This window comes from Balaenoptera physalus (assembly GCF_965194825.1).
Source record: "Balaenoptera physalus genome assembly, chromosome: 3".
Classification (NCBI taxonomy): Eukaryota; Metazoa; Chordata; class Mammalia; order Artiodactyla; family Balaenopteridae; genus Balaenoptera; species Balaenoptera physalus.
This window is the reverse complement of record NC_138890.1, coordinates 171,272,429-171,290,466: the sequence shown is the minus strand read 5'-3', so window position 1 is coordinate 171,290,466 and position 18,038 is coordinate 171,272,429. Positions and strand designations below refer to the sequence as shown.

The 18,038-nt window shown below is 46.7% G+C and overlaps 1 protein-coding gene across 4 annotated transcripts in view; it reads left to right on the top strand.

Annotated features, from left to right (window-relative positions):
* Positions 1-18,038, top strand: part of ADCY2 (adenylate cyclase 2) — a 427,841-nt gene that overhangs the window by 397,078 nt on the left and 12,725 nt on the right. For 3 of the 4 annotated variants that reach the window (XM_082454366.1, XM_082454365.1, XM_082454367.1), the window contains 2 exons: positions 6,975-7,121; positions 8,865-8,972. In XM_082454366.1, the coding sequence (XP_082310492.1) occupies positions 6,975-7,121; positions 8,865-8,972 (255 nt within the window). Of the gene's footprint in view, positions 1-6,974; positions 7,122-8,864; positions 8,973-18,038 lie in introns of those variants that run through there. The other variant, XM_082454368.1, reaches the window with a different exon arrangement.

Genomic DNA, 18,038 nt, shown 5'->3' with positions numbered 1-18,038 from the left:
ATAGCGTGGACACGGTCCAGGCTGCTGGCCCCGCCTCACTGTCAGGGCCGTATAGACGCGCCCTGCCTGTACGCGCTCTCTCTCTCTCTCTCTCTCTCTCTCTCTCTCTCCCCCTGTCTCCTTCCCTGATGCTTCTGCGAGGGAAAGTTCTGCCCATTGTCGAACACGCGGATACTGGAGGAGGATCATTTCTGGAGGATTCCAGACCCAAACTGGGCGTGGCAGAGCATAGCCAGTGCTGGGACAGGAGAGGTTCCTGGGCCCCGGCCAGCTTTCCTTACCTGCTGGGCCCTGCTTGGCCGTTGAGAGCAAAGCTCTTATCCCGGGCCTGGCACTTCTTAGTTGTGGGACCTCGGGCTCCATCCTCACAGAGGCTATAACTAATTTTAAAAGCAATAATTCATGCGAATCTTTTTTTTTTTTAACTTTGGGTTTATTTATTTATTTATTTATTTATTTATTTATTTATTTATTTATTTATTTATGGCTGTGTTGGGTCTTCGTTTCTGTGCGAGGGCTTTCTCTAGTTGCAGCGAGCGGGGGCCACTCTTCATCACGGTGCGCGGGCCTCTCACTATCGCGGCCTCTCTTGTTGCGGAGCACAGGCTCCAGACGCGCAGGCTCAGTAATTGTGGCTCACGGGCCTAGTTGCTCCGCGGCATGTGGGATCTTCCCAGACCAGGGCTCAAACCCGTGTCCCCTGCACTGGCAGGCAGATTCTCAACCACTGCGCCACCAGGGAAGCCCATGCGAAACTTTTAGAGCAGTGCCTGGCATGCAGGAAACACTCAATTTTAGTCATCTTTGAAGCAAATATCCCAAACTTACGCAAAACCTGAGAACACTGCCTCCTGGAACTTATCAATATCTGTCAAGGGAGGCGCCTTCCCACCGCTTTTCAGGGCCTGACTAGCGTGGACAACAAAACGCACATAATCGCTTTGCGCTGTATCCTTATCTGACGGCATCACCTCCTCTGCTCCCTCTCCGTGGGGTGGGCTGAGCACCCACAGCTTCTGAATGCAGAGGCTGGACCAGGGTTATTTTTAGAGCATGCGGTAGACAGGAGTGTGGCTTTCAGTCCCACAGTAATGGTTAATGTTCCGTGGTTTTCTGGAACATTCCTTGGAAACATGACCTATGACCTTGGCCAGGACCCATGTTCACAAAGAGCCTTTTGATTCTCCTACCCGCCACATGCACATACAGAGGAAACTCGTTTTCCTTCAGAAATACGGAGTAAAGAATGATTTAATCACAATAATTCCAAAAAGATCTTTATTTCGATTTAAAACTGTTCACTGCACCTGTGTTCCGGGCCTGTGGGCAGAGAGCTGCCGTGTCCACCTTTGCAAGCTCCTCTTCTTCCTTCCCCGGGGCGCTGGTTTTACTCAACACATCCTCAAGCTTCTCCATCAGCTGCTGATGTCCTGACCAGGTCCGGGCCCTCAAGCCATTCAGACCCTGGTACAGAGCTCTGTGGTCCAGACAGAGCCTGCTGGTTTACAAAGCCTGCTCTCCAGATGGCTGTGTTTTGGCAGGAACATGTCTGAAAGGTCCCTTGAACAGACGTCCCAGCTAGCTTTGGTCACTTGTTGAAAAGACTGCATTTTGTCGCCCCTTTGCCGAGTCCCTGGTGGTCAGGGTTATGTGTGATTCTGAGCCACGCAGCCTCACTGCGGGAGAGCTGAGGCTTGATCAAAACAAGACACAGACGTCACTGCGGTGCAGGGCAATTCACCAGGCACACAAACGCTCCCCCTTCTCAGCGAACCTCCCAAAGCCCAGGCAGCTCCCCCAACGCAGTCCTTACAGAGTCAGGCTAGAAAGCCACAGGTTTTCAGAGATGCTTTTGTGCTTTCTAATGATCTGACTCCCCTGAATAAATTAGGCGTTAGCTGACAATTGGGGACCGAGGTGGGATGTGAAAGGTGGGAGCTTCTCCTCCTCACTGTGGCCTGAGTCAGCAGGAGAAAGCGCTTGTCCTGGAGTTTGGAACCCCAAGCTAGTGGCAAGTTCTGGCCATTTCCTAGGGCACACCAAGCAGACGTCTCCACACCAGGGTGTAAGCAGCACCAATCACACTTTGTTTTCCTGTCCTTGTATTTGCGCTGTCTCTCCAACTAGACTCTAAGCTCCTTAGGGCAGGGCTTGCGTTGTCCGTCTCTGTGACCCCATTACCTGGTATGAAGCCTGGCACATGGCAGGCCCTCATGGGGGGCTGTGCGTGCCTGTGTGTCTATGTAACAGCACACTAAAGTGAATGTCAGCCCATGACACCAAGAGACAGTAGGTGTCATATTCCAAAGGGGCTGCTAAACAGTGTGCAGAATTTACAAATGCAAGAGCTACACAACTCTCGACCCTTCACTCTCAGGGACACGAGGGCTGGGAGAGTAGAGGTTGGAAGAGGGATTTGGGACAGAATATAGTGAGTAGCGAGCCCCCTCCTAAAGGGACATGGGGAGTCCTTCCTTTACCTCTTGCCTCATAAATAGACCATAACCACTCAGCTTGGGATGTGTACCTACGACTTGGGCCCCTGCGTGGTCCTGGGGCGGCAACTCCATCTGGGGGACACAGATGACATGTAGGTTCCTGAATGCAGAGGGCAGGGGCTTATTGGAGTGTCTGGTCCAAGAGGGTTGGGGGCTGCAGGTGGGGATGTAATGGGACTATGAGGGTTTGGGGGGGCAAAGCCTGCTGAATGTTTCCAGGGACCAAGCCAGAGAAAAACAGTTGGCATGGGGTCATTTTAGATCCTGTTTTGAAAAGCTGCTTGGAGGGGTGAATGGACCCCAGCAGAGAAAGTAGAAGACTAACCAGAAAGCCCGGGGCAGAGAGAGTAGTCACAAGTAGGAGGGGAGTGCATGGTCCACGTCAAGAGAACCCTGACAGGATGTCCCGTGTTGGGGGGAAGTGACGAAGAGTCTTCAAATAACCCATGAAAATGTCCACCAGGTTTAAGTTGTAGTTAATGGAACGCGTCCCTCCTCCAACAGACCCTTCTTTCTTCCCCTGTTCTCCAGCCCTGGGTGCTTTGGAAAACCTGGCTAGCCAGCTGGGGAGGGTCAGAGCAGAAACATGAGGAGCAGAGGGAGAGTAGAAGCCAACCGTGCCCCCTTCCCACCCTGCAGACACTCCTCCACCGCCCAGCAAGCCCACACTGGGGAAGGAGAAAAGCCACACATTCCACTGGGATCTGAGTTCTGACTTCTCGTTAGATCGGACACTTAAAGTATTGATAAGAGGACTCCTGTTACCTGAGAATGACAAGAAGAGTCATGGGGTTGTCCCAAGTTTTCATCCAGAGTCGGGAAAGAACTGAAGTCCCGCTCAATAAACTGAAAAGGACGGTGCACACAGAAATGCAGCTGCCTTGTGATGATTTTGCCATAACTTGAGCTTATTTTGCAGAATGGCGACATGTGAGTGAATGTTGAAATGGCATCTAAGCTTCCAGTTTTAAAGCTCAGCGAGATTCTTGTTGGCAGCTATGTTCTGGACAAGGGTCACCCGTACTAGACCCTGAATTCCAAAATCTCCTCCAAGGCTTCCTACCTGCCCTACCCTCACCCCAGATCCTCTGGAAGTTTAAGATAAGCTCGGGTCATCAGCCAATCAGCTTGTGGTTCCCTCTGGCCCCAAGCGCAACCCAAAGACCTGAGGGAACCTCTCATGAGTTTAGGGTATGGTTCTAAGCCCTGCACATTTCATTAGCTCTAGTGAATTTGTAAAGCTTCCCATTTGTGAAGTTTCCCTGATTCTCAAGGGTAGCCCTGTGGAAGCCCTGAGTCAGGAACTAGGGGGTCAGAAATCCCCACTCACCCTTAGTGTTTCCTCGAAGTTCCAAGTGACCCATTTGTCAGAGAGGGTGGGTGAGCAGTTTGCAGTCCAAGGCCCCAGTAGCACTCGTAGCCTGTGGAGTGCCAGACCAGGACTCCAGGGATTAGGCCTGGCCCCTAAGTCAGTGGGAGCCTTGGTGTGTCACCAAACTCCCCTGAATTAACAATTCCTCATTTGTCCTGTGATTCTTAATCAAGGCTGCACAGCAGGAAAACCCATGGAGTTTTACAAAAAGATGCACATGCTTGGAGCCCACCCCAGGGGCAAGGTTCAGTTGGTCATTGGGCGGCCCAGGTGTCGCCTTCTTGAAAGCCCCATTGGTGACTCTCCCAGGGATTCCTATTTGAAGACCATGGAATTAAATGACCCATCAGACCTCTTCCAGCTCCAACAACCTAGGTGTTCTGGGGCAAGAGTTCAGAGGACAATTTGGAGAGTGTCAACCTGAAGATGTTTTATTAGACTCCAGACCAATGTGGTTAAAATCAGCCCTCATATCCAAACTGTCAGTCAGTTCAGTCTTGCATTTCCTTATCTCCCATCCCCAGATACCCTTAAAGACCCTAGGGGAAAGGAGAAAGGCAAAGTGACGTGACCTACAAGTGAGTCGAGACCCCATGCTGCCCCAGGTGCAGGCAGCACAGTCTGTGGTCATCCAGGAAATGCAGGGTAAAGTATAAAGTGTAGCATTTATAAGAGTGACCTCTGCATCAGACTTGGTAACTGTGACCTTGAGAAAGTAATGTAACTGTTCTGTGCCTCAGTTTCCTCATCTGTAGATTGAGAATAAAAATACCAGCTTCCTAGCATTGTAGTCAGGGGCGAGTTAATGCTGCTGGAGAGTTCAGAGGGGTGGGCATCCTGGCATGCGGTGGGCACTCAGGCAGTGCTGGCGATTATTGTGTGTATTCTCGTCATCATCGTTCCCCAGATGGTCACTCTGGCTGATGTCAGCAGACAGCGGGGAAATGCAGGGTACAGAAAATACATCCTTGCCTTGCTAGATGTACCCCTTTTCCTTAAGAGTAGAGAAGTCAGTGGAGTTTATACGACTTTTATGAAACTGCCCTTTTTAACTAGAAGAGGCTTCGAGGGGCTTTTCTCTCCCCCGTTACCCTGACACCCTGGCTTGGTCAGCGTTACTGGAACCTAAGCTTGGCGATCACACGTGCCACAGGTCGTCTTCCGAGGATATGAGTGTTCACAAAAACAACTTTTCAGAGAGAGGAAGTACAGGTCTGCACAAAGAGCCAACTCAACCATACTGAGAGCAGAATAGAAAAGAAAAACCTTGATTCTATTGTTCATGTATTTTATAGAGATTGTCAGGCAGTAGCAGAAGGCATTACAAGGTGGTTGGCCCTGAGAACAGGAAGACGACACAAGTCTATCTTTCCCAGGAAGTGGTTGTGACCTGCCGTGGGTTGCCGTTGCCCTGATGTGTGTGTCATGAGACCTCAGCGGAGGAAGAATGGTTTTTCTGAGAGGCCACCAAACCTTGGAGTTATGGTGCTATTGAAGTGCTCACTCCCTGCTAAGGGATTCATCTGAGTGCCCCAGAGAGCAGAGCACACTGGTAACATCTATGCAGGGTAGATTCTCTCCCTCTGCCAGGCACACAGGAAACACCAGCCGCTAGCTTTCTTTCCTCCACTCAGAGGTTGCGATCTTGTGTAACAGAACTCTCCTCACGTTTCCTGGCGGAGGGAGTGTTTCCCGTGATGCAGGGTGCCCACATTGGCACCTGGCCGTTCTGCCCGGGACAGGCCATCCAAGGGCCCTGATGCACCAGCACCGGTGAGAGAGCAGATCCTCCCGCCCAGGACCAGCCCCCATGCCCACATAATAACGCTTCCTTTATGAAATCTCCACTGAACTTGAAGGTCTCACTATATGCTGGGGAAAATTATGTGTGGAAACACCTTGAAATTGTATTTACAAGACATTGTAATTTTCCTCATGGGTGAAACTATGAGCTATAGTTTAGACTTTTAGACTTTTAGACTTTTAGTTTAGACTATAGTCTATTTAAAAACAAAAGGAAGTCCCGAACAAGTATTTCTGGTGTCTAATACAATAGAATAAGTAGTCTGGGGAATTTCACTAGTTCTCTCTGGTGTAATTAAGAAGTAACATGAAATGGAGGTATTTGTAGTGAGGAGGATGGAGTTAGAGTCTGTCATACAGAGTGAAGTAAGTCAGAAAGAGAAAAACAAGTACAGTATGCTAACACATATATATGGAATCTAAGGGAAAAAAAAAAAAAAGGTCATGAAGAACCTAGTGGCAAGACGGGAATAAAGACACAGACCTACTAGAGAATGGACTTGAGGATATGGGGAGGGGGAGGGGTAAGATGTGACAGGGTGAGAGAGTGTCATGGACATATATACACTACCAAATGTAAAATAGATAGCTAGTGGGAAGCAGCCACATAGCACAGGGAGATCAGCTCGGTGCTTGTGACCACCTAGAGGGGTGGGATAGGGAGGGTGGTAGGGAGGGAGACGCAAGAGGGAAGAGATATGGGAACATATGTATATGTATAGCTGATTCACTTTGTTATAAAGCGGAAACTAACACACCATTGTAAAGCAATTATACTCCAATAAAGATGTTTAAAAAAAAAAAAAGAAGTAACATGATGAGTTTCATCCGCTCCTTTCAGGAGACACTGAAGAGGAAAATTCATGAAGCCTCCAATCCAAAGAATGTAGCCATAATGAGTCACTTTAGGACAATATAGTAGCTTGGGAAATCGTCTTGTTTCCCTTTAGTTGTTAAAAGAATGTTGTTGTTGTTGTTTCCTAAGTGAGAAGTCTATGGTCTCTTGTAATTGTCTAAGGTAGAGATGGCAGAGAGGGGTAACTGGAAGGGCACCTCATACTAACCGGCAGTGACAGTGGGAGTGTGGTGTTGACGCTTCTGAGCCTGTATCCAGCTCACTAGAAGCCTTCACCTGTGATCAATGGCCAAGTGCCTAAAATGGGCTTGGGACGAGGGTAGAGCAGGTGCAGTGGACACTGGGTGATTTCTTTACCAGTCTTAACGTAAAGAAGCACTTCCATTGGGAGCGTGTTTGCTTAAAAGCTTTCCTAGTGCTCATCCCTTCCTCTTCTCCCGGGCAGGATTTATACCACCAGTCCTATGACTGTGTCTGTGTCATGTTTGCCTCCATTCCGGATTTCAAAGAATTCTATACAGAATCGGATGTGAACAAGGAGGGCTTGGAATGCCTTCGGCTCCTGAACGAGATCATCGCCGACTTTGACGATGTACGTACTTCAGAGTTACCCTTGATGGGCAGGGGTGGCCCCAGTCCCATACTTTGGTGTTTCTCTGGACTGGCACATTTGAAGTTAGTCCAACATCATGGCATATCTTAAAACTTGTCCTTTGACAAAATTTCTGGTGGTTGGCATTAAGCTTTTTGCTCGATTTAGGTCACTGACTAATTTTGGTGAGGCAAACACATATTATTCTTAAACCGAATATGATTTCTATAAACAACTACCAAAATCTGTTCAATAAAATATCTCTCCAGCATACCCATGAATTTTCTTGAAAGGCTTGAACTCCAAGGAAAATACTTGCCCATCTCTTTATACATAAAAAAATAGTAGATTATCTGCATGTGTGTCTGCAAACTCCAAGGTCTATGTCAGATATCAATTTGAAGTGTACATGGATGGCATGCTTTATTATTGAAAAAGCAATATGAATGTGGTAGAATATATTTTAGAAGGGACAAAGTATACGTCTTAGATATTGGAATAGGTGTCATTTTTCAATTTTCAGTTTTCTGCCTACAAAGGAAACAATGCACTTTGTTTTCTAGTAAGAACAAACAGACCTCTGGTTTGAAAGATATTGTTGTTACCCCATTTTTAACAATATTTTGCAAATATAGGAAAATTGACATCAGTGAACATAGGTTCATCATGATTGATGGAATTTTGAAATACAGTGATGAAATTATATAATATGATGGTTTCAGGCCAACCTTCTAAATGTCTTGTGGTACCTGTGCATTTCTCTGCTACCACCACTGTCACCATGAGGTTGACTCAAGACTCATGGTGAAGTAATGACAAGTAGAGATTTTCACTGTTGTGCAGGGTTCATAGTGGAAAATGGTGGCACATTTCCTCCAGCTGCCCCTCGGTAAAATAAATGCTCTCTAGTACTAGTGACCGTTCTTTCAGGTTGGATTGCTCATGGAGATGTGATCATGGGATTTGCTCACTTATCTTAGGTTCTCTGACATGTGATCTTGAACGAATCTCCTCTGAAAGCAGGAGTACCAAGGAAGGGTCTAGAAGATGTTCCCAGTCTTCTGTTCATACCTTTGTCCTGCTGAGCAGATACAGAACCTTCCAGAGTTTCCTTCATTTGCTCTCTCCATCCAGTCTTTCTCTTTCCTACAGCTTCTTATCTTATTTTTACCTTTCCTCCATCCCACCCCAAGGTCTAATGTAGTGGATGAGGAGGAGCCCAGTAGGAAACTGATTACTGGTGCCAGAAACTGGGACAAAAAATATTAGGGTCAGGGCTGATGGGAGGGGCCATTCTAGATCTTTATTCCCTCCACTCCAGGTTTTCCGAGCACAAAAGTCAATCCTCAACACTACAATTGGTCATAAATCACCCTCACCATGCAGGGAAGACCTCACTCTCTGACTCATGATTTTGTATTTAGGCCTTTCAAACACAGAGTGGGGAAATTTATTTGAGGCCATTATCACTCGCATCATAATTTATCCTGTTTCCTTCACTAGCAAATTCTGAAAGGTAACTCATGTTAACTGGAAGTAAATCATTATACTGCATATCTTTCCAAGGACATGCCCTTTGTGAGATGCATGAAGTGTTCTTTCCCCACGATGCCCAAGGTCGAAGGGTGAATAAGCAGTATCGTGTTCCTGTGACTGAGCTAGGATTTGAGACTGTCTCTAGAAAATGCTTGGCCTTGGGTCAGCACCCGACTGAGTAACTGTGTGATTGTCATTGCTCCCCAGCTGCTGTCCAAGCCAAAGTTCAGTGGAGTTGAAAAGATCAAGACCATCGGCAGCACGTACATGGCGGCGACGGGTCTGAGCGCCGTGCCCAGCCAGGAGCACGCCCAGGTACACACGTGTCGGCCACACGCAGCACACGTGAGCCTCGGCTCTGCCCACGGGTCATCCTGGGACCAAAACAGTCATGCAGCGACCCATACACTGTATTGCAGGCACAACCCAGACCTCAGTGATTAAGGTCTCATGAGAAAAGATGAGAATTCTGGAGGCTTCTGAGGGTCTGTTCACAGAACTTCTTTCTCTGGCAGACAAGGTAGAAAAAAAAAACAACTAGTCTGGTCGCTGCTTGATACCAGATAAATATACAAGAAAGTTGATTAGAGCTGTTTATTTAAAGGTGACTCGTTATGGGAGGGCCCCTGGTCTTTTGATTTAAAACAACGTGGTCAAAAACATGCTGACCACCCAGAAATTTGGTTGAAAAGGTGATTTGGTCAAAATTGAGTATCTTCAATCAACTAGGGTTTTTTAGGGGGGTTTTCTGTTATGTTGTGTCTTGTTTCTCTGAATGTGTGTGTGTGTGTGTGTGTGTGTAGATATGCTTTGTTTTTGGTTTTGGTTTTCTTTTGGCCATGCCATGTGGCACGTGGGATCTTAGTTCCCCGACCAGGGATCGAACCCGTGCCCCCTGAATTGGGAGCGCAGAGTCTTAACCACTGGACTACCAGGGAAGTCCCTAGATATGGTTTGTTAACTTGTGGGTCAATAACAAGACCCCTTTCCCCTCGGGACAGTGGGCTCCCTGACGGGCACTGGCTTGTTTGCCGCGGGGCAGAGGTGGTGGGTGCAGCACAGAGGGATGAACCTTACCAGAGCACAGCTTGCTGGAGGTGTTTGGATTCCCCCAAAGAGAGGAAGAGCTCAGCCATTCCCCGCCCCCCGTGTGTCTAGCTTCCCCCCAACCCCGCCACCTCCCACAGGCAACCAAGAGAGGGACAGAGGGGCAGCAGCTTGCGCAGACAGGGCCCACGCCCCGGAGCATAGGAGAGGGTCCTCTTCTCTCTTAACATTCGTGGGCAGAGACGAGAACATGAAACGTCGGACTCAAGATTAACCCTAGCGTTTTTCTGAGTGAGTGGGGTAATATATGTCCCTTCTACTCAGGTGTTGCTTCCAGATTATTATTTTTTTCATGGGTACGAATTACTTTAGTAATAAGGGAAAAGTAAAACAAACAAGCAATAAAAGAAAACTTAGAAGAATCCTAAGTTTTGAGCAGTACCGTTCCAAGCAATCTTGACGCCTGACAGAAAAGGAAAAATGGGCACCCCTGTTTACATGGTGTTGTGTATCTTTCAGGGTTGGGTTTTTATTGCCAGAACATTCAAGTGTTGAAAAACTATTGGAAAATTGGACAATAAAGGTATTAAAATGTATAACATTGTTTTAATTCTAAATATCTTATTTTTACCCAAGACAGAACTAATTAGATTTTTACTGTCCTGGCTTTAATGGAAGAAAACTTAATCCTTTTCAGCATCTTTAATGTTCTGAAAAAAATTAACCATTAAAAATAACATAAAATTATGTACACAGGGACAGACATTTTTCCTGTTGCCTCGGGCTCTAAGACGCCCAGCACAGCACTGTCAGAAACTGTCTGATTAGTGAGCTCAGCTGCCATAATGAAGGCTGGGCAGCTTCAACCTCAGAGATTTATTTTCTCACAGCTCTGGAGGCTGGAAGTCCCAGATCAAGGTCCTGCGGGACGCGGTTCATGTGAGGGCTGTCTTCCTGGCTTGTTGCTGGCTGCCCTTTTGCTATGTCCTCACAACGCAGAAAGAGAGAGATCTCGTGGGTTTGGCTTCAAGATATGAATTTGAGGGGGATCTGTGCAGTCCACAGCCCCTATCTTTCTTTAAATTTCAGTGTTTTACTTCTTTCTGGATTTTTCTGCATTAATTTTGATTTTCTAAACATCGCACTAGGATATTGTTTCTCATGATTGCTGAGCTTTTCGGTGCCCCCTTAAGTTTTGCAGCTGAGGTGAGTGCCTCACTCTTCTCACCCTAACCCCAGCCCCAATTCTGAGGCCTCTCAGCTGACCTCCTCTTGTGGACCATTTAGGGCACTTGACAAAATCACACCTGCTCCGGAACTTAGCTAGTGACAGCCACTTACGGAACCCTTGGCAGGGATGCTCAGAGGCACGTGAAGACCCACTCAGCATTCAGCGTCTGTGCTGGGCCCCTCCTCCACCACCCCTCCATCATCATTCCTCCATCATCCCTCCTTCGTCCCTCCATCGCCCCTCCATCATCCCTCCATCATCCCTCCATCACTCCTCCATGACTCCTCCATCATCCTACCATCATCCCTCCATCACCGCTCCATCATTCCACCATCATTCATCCATCACCCCTCCTTCATCCCTCCATCAGCCCTCCATCACCCAACATCACTCTTCCATCATTCCTCCATCATCCCTCCTTCATTCTTCCATCATTCCTCCATCATCCCCCCTGCATCCCTCCTTCATCCCTCCATCATCCCTCCTTCATCCCTCCATCACCCCTCCATCACGCCTCCATGACTCCTCCATCATCCTACCGTCATCCCTCCATCACTGCTCCATCATCCCTCCTTCATCCTTCCATCATCCCTCCATCATCCCCCCTGCATCCCTCCTTCATCCCTCCATCACCCCTCCATCATCCCTCCATCACTCCTCCATGACTCCTCCATCATCCTACCATCATCCCTCCATCACCGCTCCAACATTCTTCCATCATTCATCCATCACCCCTCCTTCATCCCTCCATCAGCCCTCTATCATCCCTCCATCACCCAACATCACTCCTCCATCATTCCTACATCATTCCTCCATCATCCCTCCTTCATCCCTCCATCATCCTTCCATCACACCCATCACCCCTCCATCACCCCATCACCCCTCCATCACCCCTCCATCATCCCTCCTTCATCCCTCCATCACTCCTCCATCATTCCTCCAATATCCCTTCTTCATCCCTCCCTCAGCCCTCCATCACTCCTCTATCATTCCTCCATCATCCTTCCTTCATCCCTCCATCATCCCTCCTTCATCCTTCCATCATCCCTCCATCACCCCTCCATGATCCCTCCTCCATCCCACAATCACCCTCCATCATCCCTCCATCATCCCTACAGCCGGGCTTCCTGGTCCCGACTCTGTCACCACCAGACCCTGGTCTCCTGGATCTTCAACAAATGTCTCCAGGCCTCTCCTCCACCTTCCCATAGGCACAATTTTTGGATGGCTTGTCCTTATCCACTGCCTTTACTTTTCACCTTCTCCTTCTTTGCTAACCCTCACCAATGCGGATGTCAGAAATTCCACTCCTAAAGATCAGGAAGTACTTCCAAATTCCAAAATCCAAGTCGGATTTGCATTCCCCAAGCGATCATTCTCTGTGTCCCGTCTGTGGCCTCTGATATAGCCAGCCATCACCTTCGCCCAGAAGTCCTCTTCTCCCTCAGCTTCTGGTTTCTTCTCTTTAGTGACTCCTGCCTGAGGCCTTCCTCTGTGGACATTTCCATGTTTTTTCCCCAACCCCTCCCCTCCATCAGGGATCTCAGCTAAGACTTGCTCCACCAGCCTGTGTATCCGACCGCTTACAAAACCATCGTCCACCTTCCTGACCATTAGGCCAAGCTTGGAGCTCACGTTTCCAGCTTTCCACAGACACCCAGCTTGCTAACAGCGCCCTCACCTTCCTCTCGTCCTCCCTACTCCCAGAACAGGGCCCCCACCATCTGCCTCCACGCCCCTGCTCTGACCCGTCCCCTCCCTCTCCCTACAGTTTCCTCATCGCCCTCAAACGTGCACTGTGCGTCTGTGCAGACAAGCACCAAGTGCTACTCATACACCCTCCAGGAGGGGTGCACCCACCATCTGCATCAGAGGCCCTGTGGTGGGTGCTACACATGGTCTCCGGACACCCAAAGGAGGGGCTGGAAATCTCCATTTCCACAGGTGATTCTGATGCACAGGAAGACACCCTGTTTTCAGATCTCACCCATCAGCCGTGCCAAGGCTCCCACTTTCATAGGAGCCTCTCCTGCACGCTTACCTGAGGCTCTTTGGCCTCACCTGACCGCCTGTGTCTAGATCCTATTTCCTGTCCTCCCACGTGCTGCATATCGTTTCCTGCTTTTGTTTAGACGTGTGTTTCTTATCCAGCATCCAAATTATAGCAGGAGCCCTGTCTTATGTGGTGTTCCCCAAAGTTCCAGCAGGGGGCGCTGAACAGAGCGATTGCCCATGTCTGTTCAATGAATGATGGAGCAGCGCGTGTCCACCCTGCTTCCCAGCCCAGCCTCTCGCTCCCTTCCCGCCATTTTACAATTCTGCTCCTCCCAATGCAAACGCTCTCCTTTTTTTTTTCTCCTAACATTTTCGAAAACTTAATAAATGCCTCCTGAGGCTTTACTTTTAACAAGCCTAGGAGGCACCCCAACCCGGGCCCATTTTACAGATGGAGAAACTGAGGCACAGCAGTGCAGTAACTTGCCCAAGGTCATAGAACAAGCAGCCATAGAGCAAGGTTATAGAGCAGGGCTGCATAACCCGGGCACTCTGGGTGCAGGGCTCACCTCCCTCCGCCCACAGCTCTTGTGCTGCTTCACCCCCTCCTCTTCTTCCCCAGCCCCCCACCATGTTGGCTTCTGCACCCACACGTTTGTACGCACACCATTCACACAAGCACTCCTTCCACGGGTGCCCCATCCCTTCTGCCCTCATCACTGGCAGCCACAAAATCTGCCTTCTCAGCTACCCTTGAGCTGCATCCTGACTCCTGACAGCCACCACTGTTAATACATGAGTATTTACCTTCATGGCAGAATGGAAAGAGCGTGGCTTTCACGTGAGGCTGCTCATTCCTTACCATGGTAGCTAAGCTTTCTGCACATTAGTGTCCTTTTATATACAGTGGGGATCCCACTCATTTCCTGAGGCTGTGGGGAAGACATTAATATGAAAAATGCTCCATGGGCAGAGTGGGTAATAAAAATGCTAATAGCGGTAATAATACAGTTATGGTTTGTACACTGTTTCACGTATGGATACCATTGCTTCCTCCTGCAGAATAGGTAAAAGGGTTTTTGGACATAAATGAAATATGGCATCAGATCCATGCAGGGAGCTTTTACTCAATACTAGCTATTTTTATTTAGAACATTTAATTAGAATCTCGGTAAGATCATCCTAGAAATATTTTGAAATTCAGTGAAAATCTGAAAGGAAAGTTCATTATGTTTGATTGGGGGCATAGCATGCTTGAGAAATAATAATATGGATATAGTCTTTATGAAAAAATGAATGTCCCTGTTGCCTTTTGTAGCCTACCTACTTGTCTCTCTAGTTAAAACCCAAAAACTTTCCATTTATTGTTTACAAACAAAAATTTTTCTATTTATTATTTAGCCAAATATTTAGTTTGGCAACAAAACACATTCAACACAGCCAGATATTTAGTTTGGCAAAATATATTGGGTTTCTCAAGGATTCATGTGTTTTTCTTAAATCCAAAAAGAGGCAGAGCTGTCTGGATAGAAGAAGCCTTTTGAAAGTCAGCTTTTATTTGTAATTACCTCCACATTTTCTACATGCCGGCACAGGCTACTTACCCACTGGGAAAACTAATGCACGGGGGTCTATCAGCACCTAGTCAGAGCAGGGCTTTCTATCTGCCTTTGTTTTGCTTCATCTGTGTTATCTTAAGTGAAACAACACATTCTGATTTTAAGCTTAAAGACAACGTGACTAGATGGTTGGTTGTATTATGTGTAACAACTGATTGTTGTTGTTGAAAGAAGCAGGCATTTGTCAAAAAATGAAACATTACATGGAGAACAGGCTTGCATTCTGACCCCGCTCTCATAATCCCCGGAGCATGCACCTGAAAAGTACATGTTCCGCGATGGAATTCAGGGTTGATAGAAATGGGGGAGCTTACGCACCCCAGAGGCGCTTCATTTTAACGTCAGGACTTCACCACTTCCCAGACCCATAGCAGCCCCCTGCTCCTTCCCAGCCATGGCCTTTAGACCTCAAGCCATGATAGCACACTGTGGTTACAGGTATGTTTTTCTTGACTTATGTAGACTTCTTGTAAAAGGACTTCTCACCAAAAAATAATCATCTCCAGTTTCTCCTGAAAATTGGTAGATCTCCTGATCTTCATTCCTGATGACAACAATCACCAGCTGAGAAGCAGCTGCCCCATCTTGGCACGTTCTCCCCAGTTTGCCACACTCATCACCCCTCCCTATTGCCTCATTCCCTCTGCTGCACTCTGGAGCCTCCCCTACTCGACCTCTGAAGGGACTTTGCCTGCCCTATCATTAAGGAAGTCCATCCTTCATGCCGGAATCAATGATTAGGGTCATCTCTGGTCTTAGCAATTATGTAAATTGGTTTTGATCTTTTTAATACAAATTTTACTGAGAACTTAAATATGTCAAAACCAAAGTACAGAGATGAGAACTTTCATGTAAACCCATACTTTGATTACACTATTGGTGTGATGAGCCATACCTCTAGCTTTTATCCACAATTTCAAATAGAGTGATGCCCATTGCCAGCGACACTTTGGAAGAAGTGACTTGTGGTGCCAGAAAAATGGGGGGAGGGGAGAGGCAGAGAAGCAAGAGGTAACAGGGAGCTTGTATTCCTATCAAGGTATGAGTGCTGGTGCTCGTTAAAAATTTTTAAGCTTTGTATTATTGCTCTCTTTTTAATTATTTTTATTTTAAAAATTTATTTATTTTAAATGAGTTTTTTTTTATTTATTTATTCTATCAGAACAAATTTGACAGCAGGTTGTGGGCTGAGGGTAGTTACTAGTTTGTAAGCACTACCTCTCACTCTGTTTCTTGCTGAGTTGGCCCCATAGACGTACCGCTGTGGCTAGCACTAGGATTTCTCCATCATTCTTCTCCCTCAATCCCCCAAATAAGATTCCAGGCTCCAAGTGACCCATCTATGAGATTCCTACGCTTACTCAGTTTATTAGCAAAACCGAGCTGACCGACAAAACAATGAGCAATAAACATTGCCCATCCACGTTCACTGAGTCAGGCTAGCAGTTCTGTCTCTGCCTGAGTTAGGAGCTGCCTGGCTTGACTGTTCGGGATTTTATTTAGCTAGTAGGTCAACCAGCGTAGATTTTCTTTACCCATTGGGGCAAGTGCCAATTACTTGTTAACGATTGCCCCTCTGTAATTGCCCTCCAGAGTTTATAGTCTGGAAAAAGTCATGCATGCAAACAGCAATTCCAATGCTAGGTAAGCCTGGGGATATTAGAGGTGTCTCAGCTGGGCTGCTATAAGAAATTACCATAGACTGGGTCACAAACAACATTTATTTCTCACAGTTCTGGAAGCTGGGGAGTCTGAGATCAAGTCTGCAGATTTGGCATCTGGTGAGGGCCCTCTTTCTGGTTTGCAGACGGCCGTCTTCTCTCTGTGTCCTTATTCGGTGCAGATGGAGAGCAGAGAGAGAGGAAGCAGCTCTCTCCTGTCTCTTCTTATAAGGGCAGGAATCCCATTCGTGAGGTCTCCACCCATGTGACCTAATTACTTCCCCAAAGCTCCACCTCCTAATACCATCACATTGGGGATTAGGCTTCCTCATATGAATTTTGGTGAAACTTTAGGACATTCCACCAAGTTGAACAGGGAAGAAGTAAGGAATCATTCTCAGATCTTCTGCTGCCAGTTTCTTAGTAACTAAAGCATATTTTGAAACTCACAACCATAGTTACCTTTACTGGCAAAAGTAGAAAATAGTTTTGGTCTCTGCTGAAATGAAAAGCATTATCTCAGTGCTGTGTATTTTTGCACAAACACCAAAGCTATCGTTATGTAGGGTAAGTGGAGAGAGAAATGCCCTCCTACTTTAATGCTACTAATAGGAAACAAACACTGAAGGAAGAACCATCACTCTTTGCTATACACACTGAGAATCTCAAAGATACTTAACATTTCAGGCACTTAGATTGTTGTCGAAGCCATACATCAGTGTAGGTTTCTCAGTGTATGGAATGAGGGAGAAGTACTAAACCAGGGCATAAAGCAATTCTTGCTGACATTTTCCTCCTAGAAGCTTTTCATGTCAAGCAGAGTGATGTGCTTCTCTAACCTATCATGAAGGAAACTAAATAAATCCTGAGCCTCAGGGATGCAGGCTGAACGTGTTGCCCATATGAATTCATTTCATCTTAACCACAACCCTATGAGACTGGTAGTTATTGTTTCAATTCACAGATGAGGAAACTGAGCCCCAGAGAAGTTAAGTGACTCAGCCAAGGCCATGCAGCTGATGATTGTAGAACCTGGAGCTGGACCCAACTTTGTCTGACTCAAAAGTGCTGGCAGTTATTTAGTGAACTTCCTACTTTCAGACAAGTAGTGGTCACAGTATAAACAATGAAAATAAAGAAACAAAGAAAATAAAGAAAGAGGTGAATGGAAGAAGCATGTCCATGGGAGATGGACTTGGGAGCTGAGGAAGCAGGATGGAGGGGGCTGTCTGAATCTCAGGTTTCTAGTTTAGGGATCTGAAATTGATGACACCATTAGCAAAAGTAGAAGAGTCAAGAATAAGAGCCGTTAATGGGAGATTAAATAGAAATAATAGTTTTAGACTTACAAGTTTGAGTTTTCAATAAGGCACCCAAGTAGAATTCCAGTCATCCACATGGGTGGTGGCCAGTTCCAGAGCCCTTAATGAGCAATGCTTGGATATAGTTTTCCATCAGCTGAATATCTCTTAGACACATCATCCAACACAGCTGTCACCATTTTAGCAGCAAGACTATCAAGGAAAAATGCTTACCTACTTGTCTACATGTATGTGCCTACTTTATTTAAATCTCTCCCTTAAGAAGCTTACAAAAATGGACACAATGCAAAAATATTTTTAAATTAATATACTAACATGCAAGGAATTTGAAAGATAAGATAGAAACAAAAATGAGGATGATGCAATAAGATGAAAATCAGATAGCAAAAGTTCTGACCACGTTCAAGATGCACACGGGGAAGGAGGCAAGATGGTGAAGTTTATTTGTCTGATGTTAAGTATTGATACTTCAGCTTTCTTTTTGTTTCCATTTGCATGGAATACCT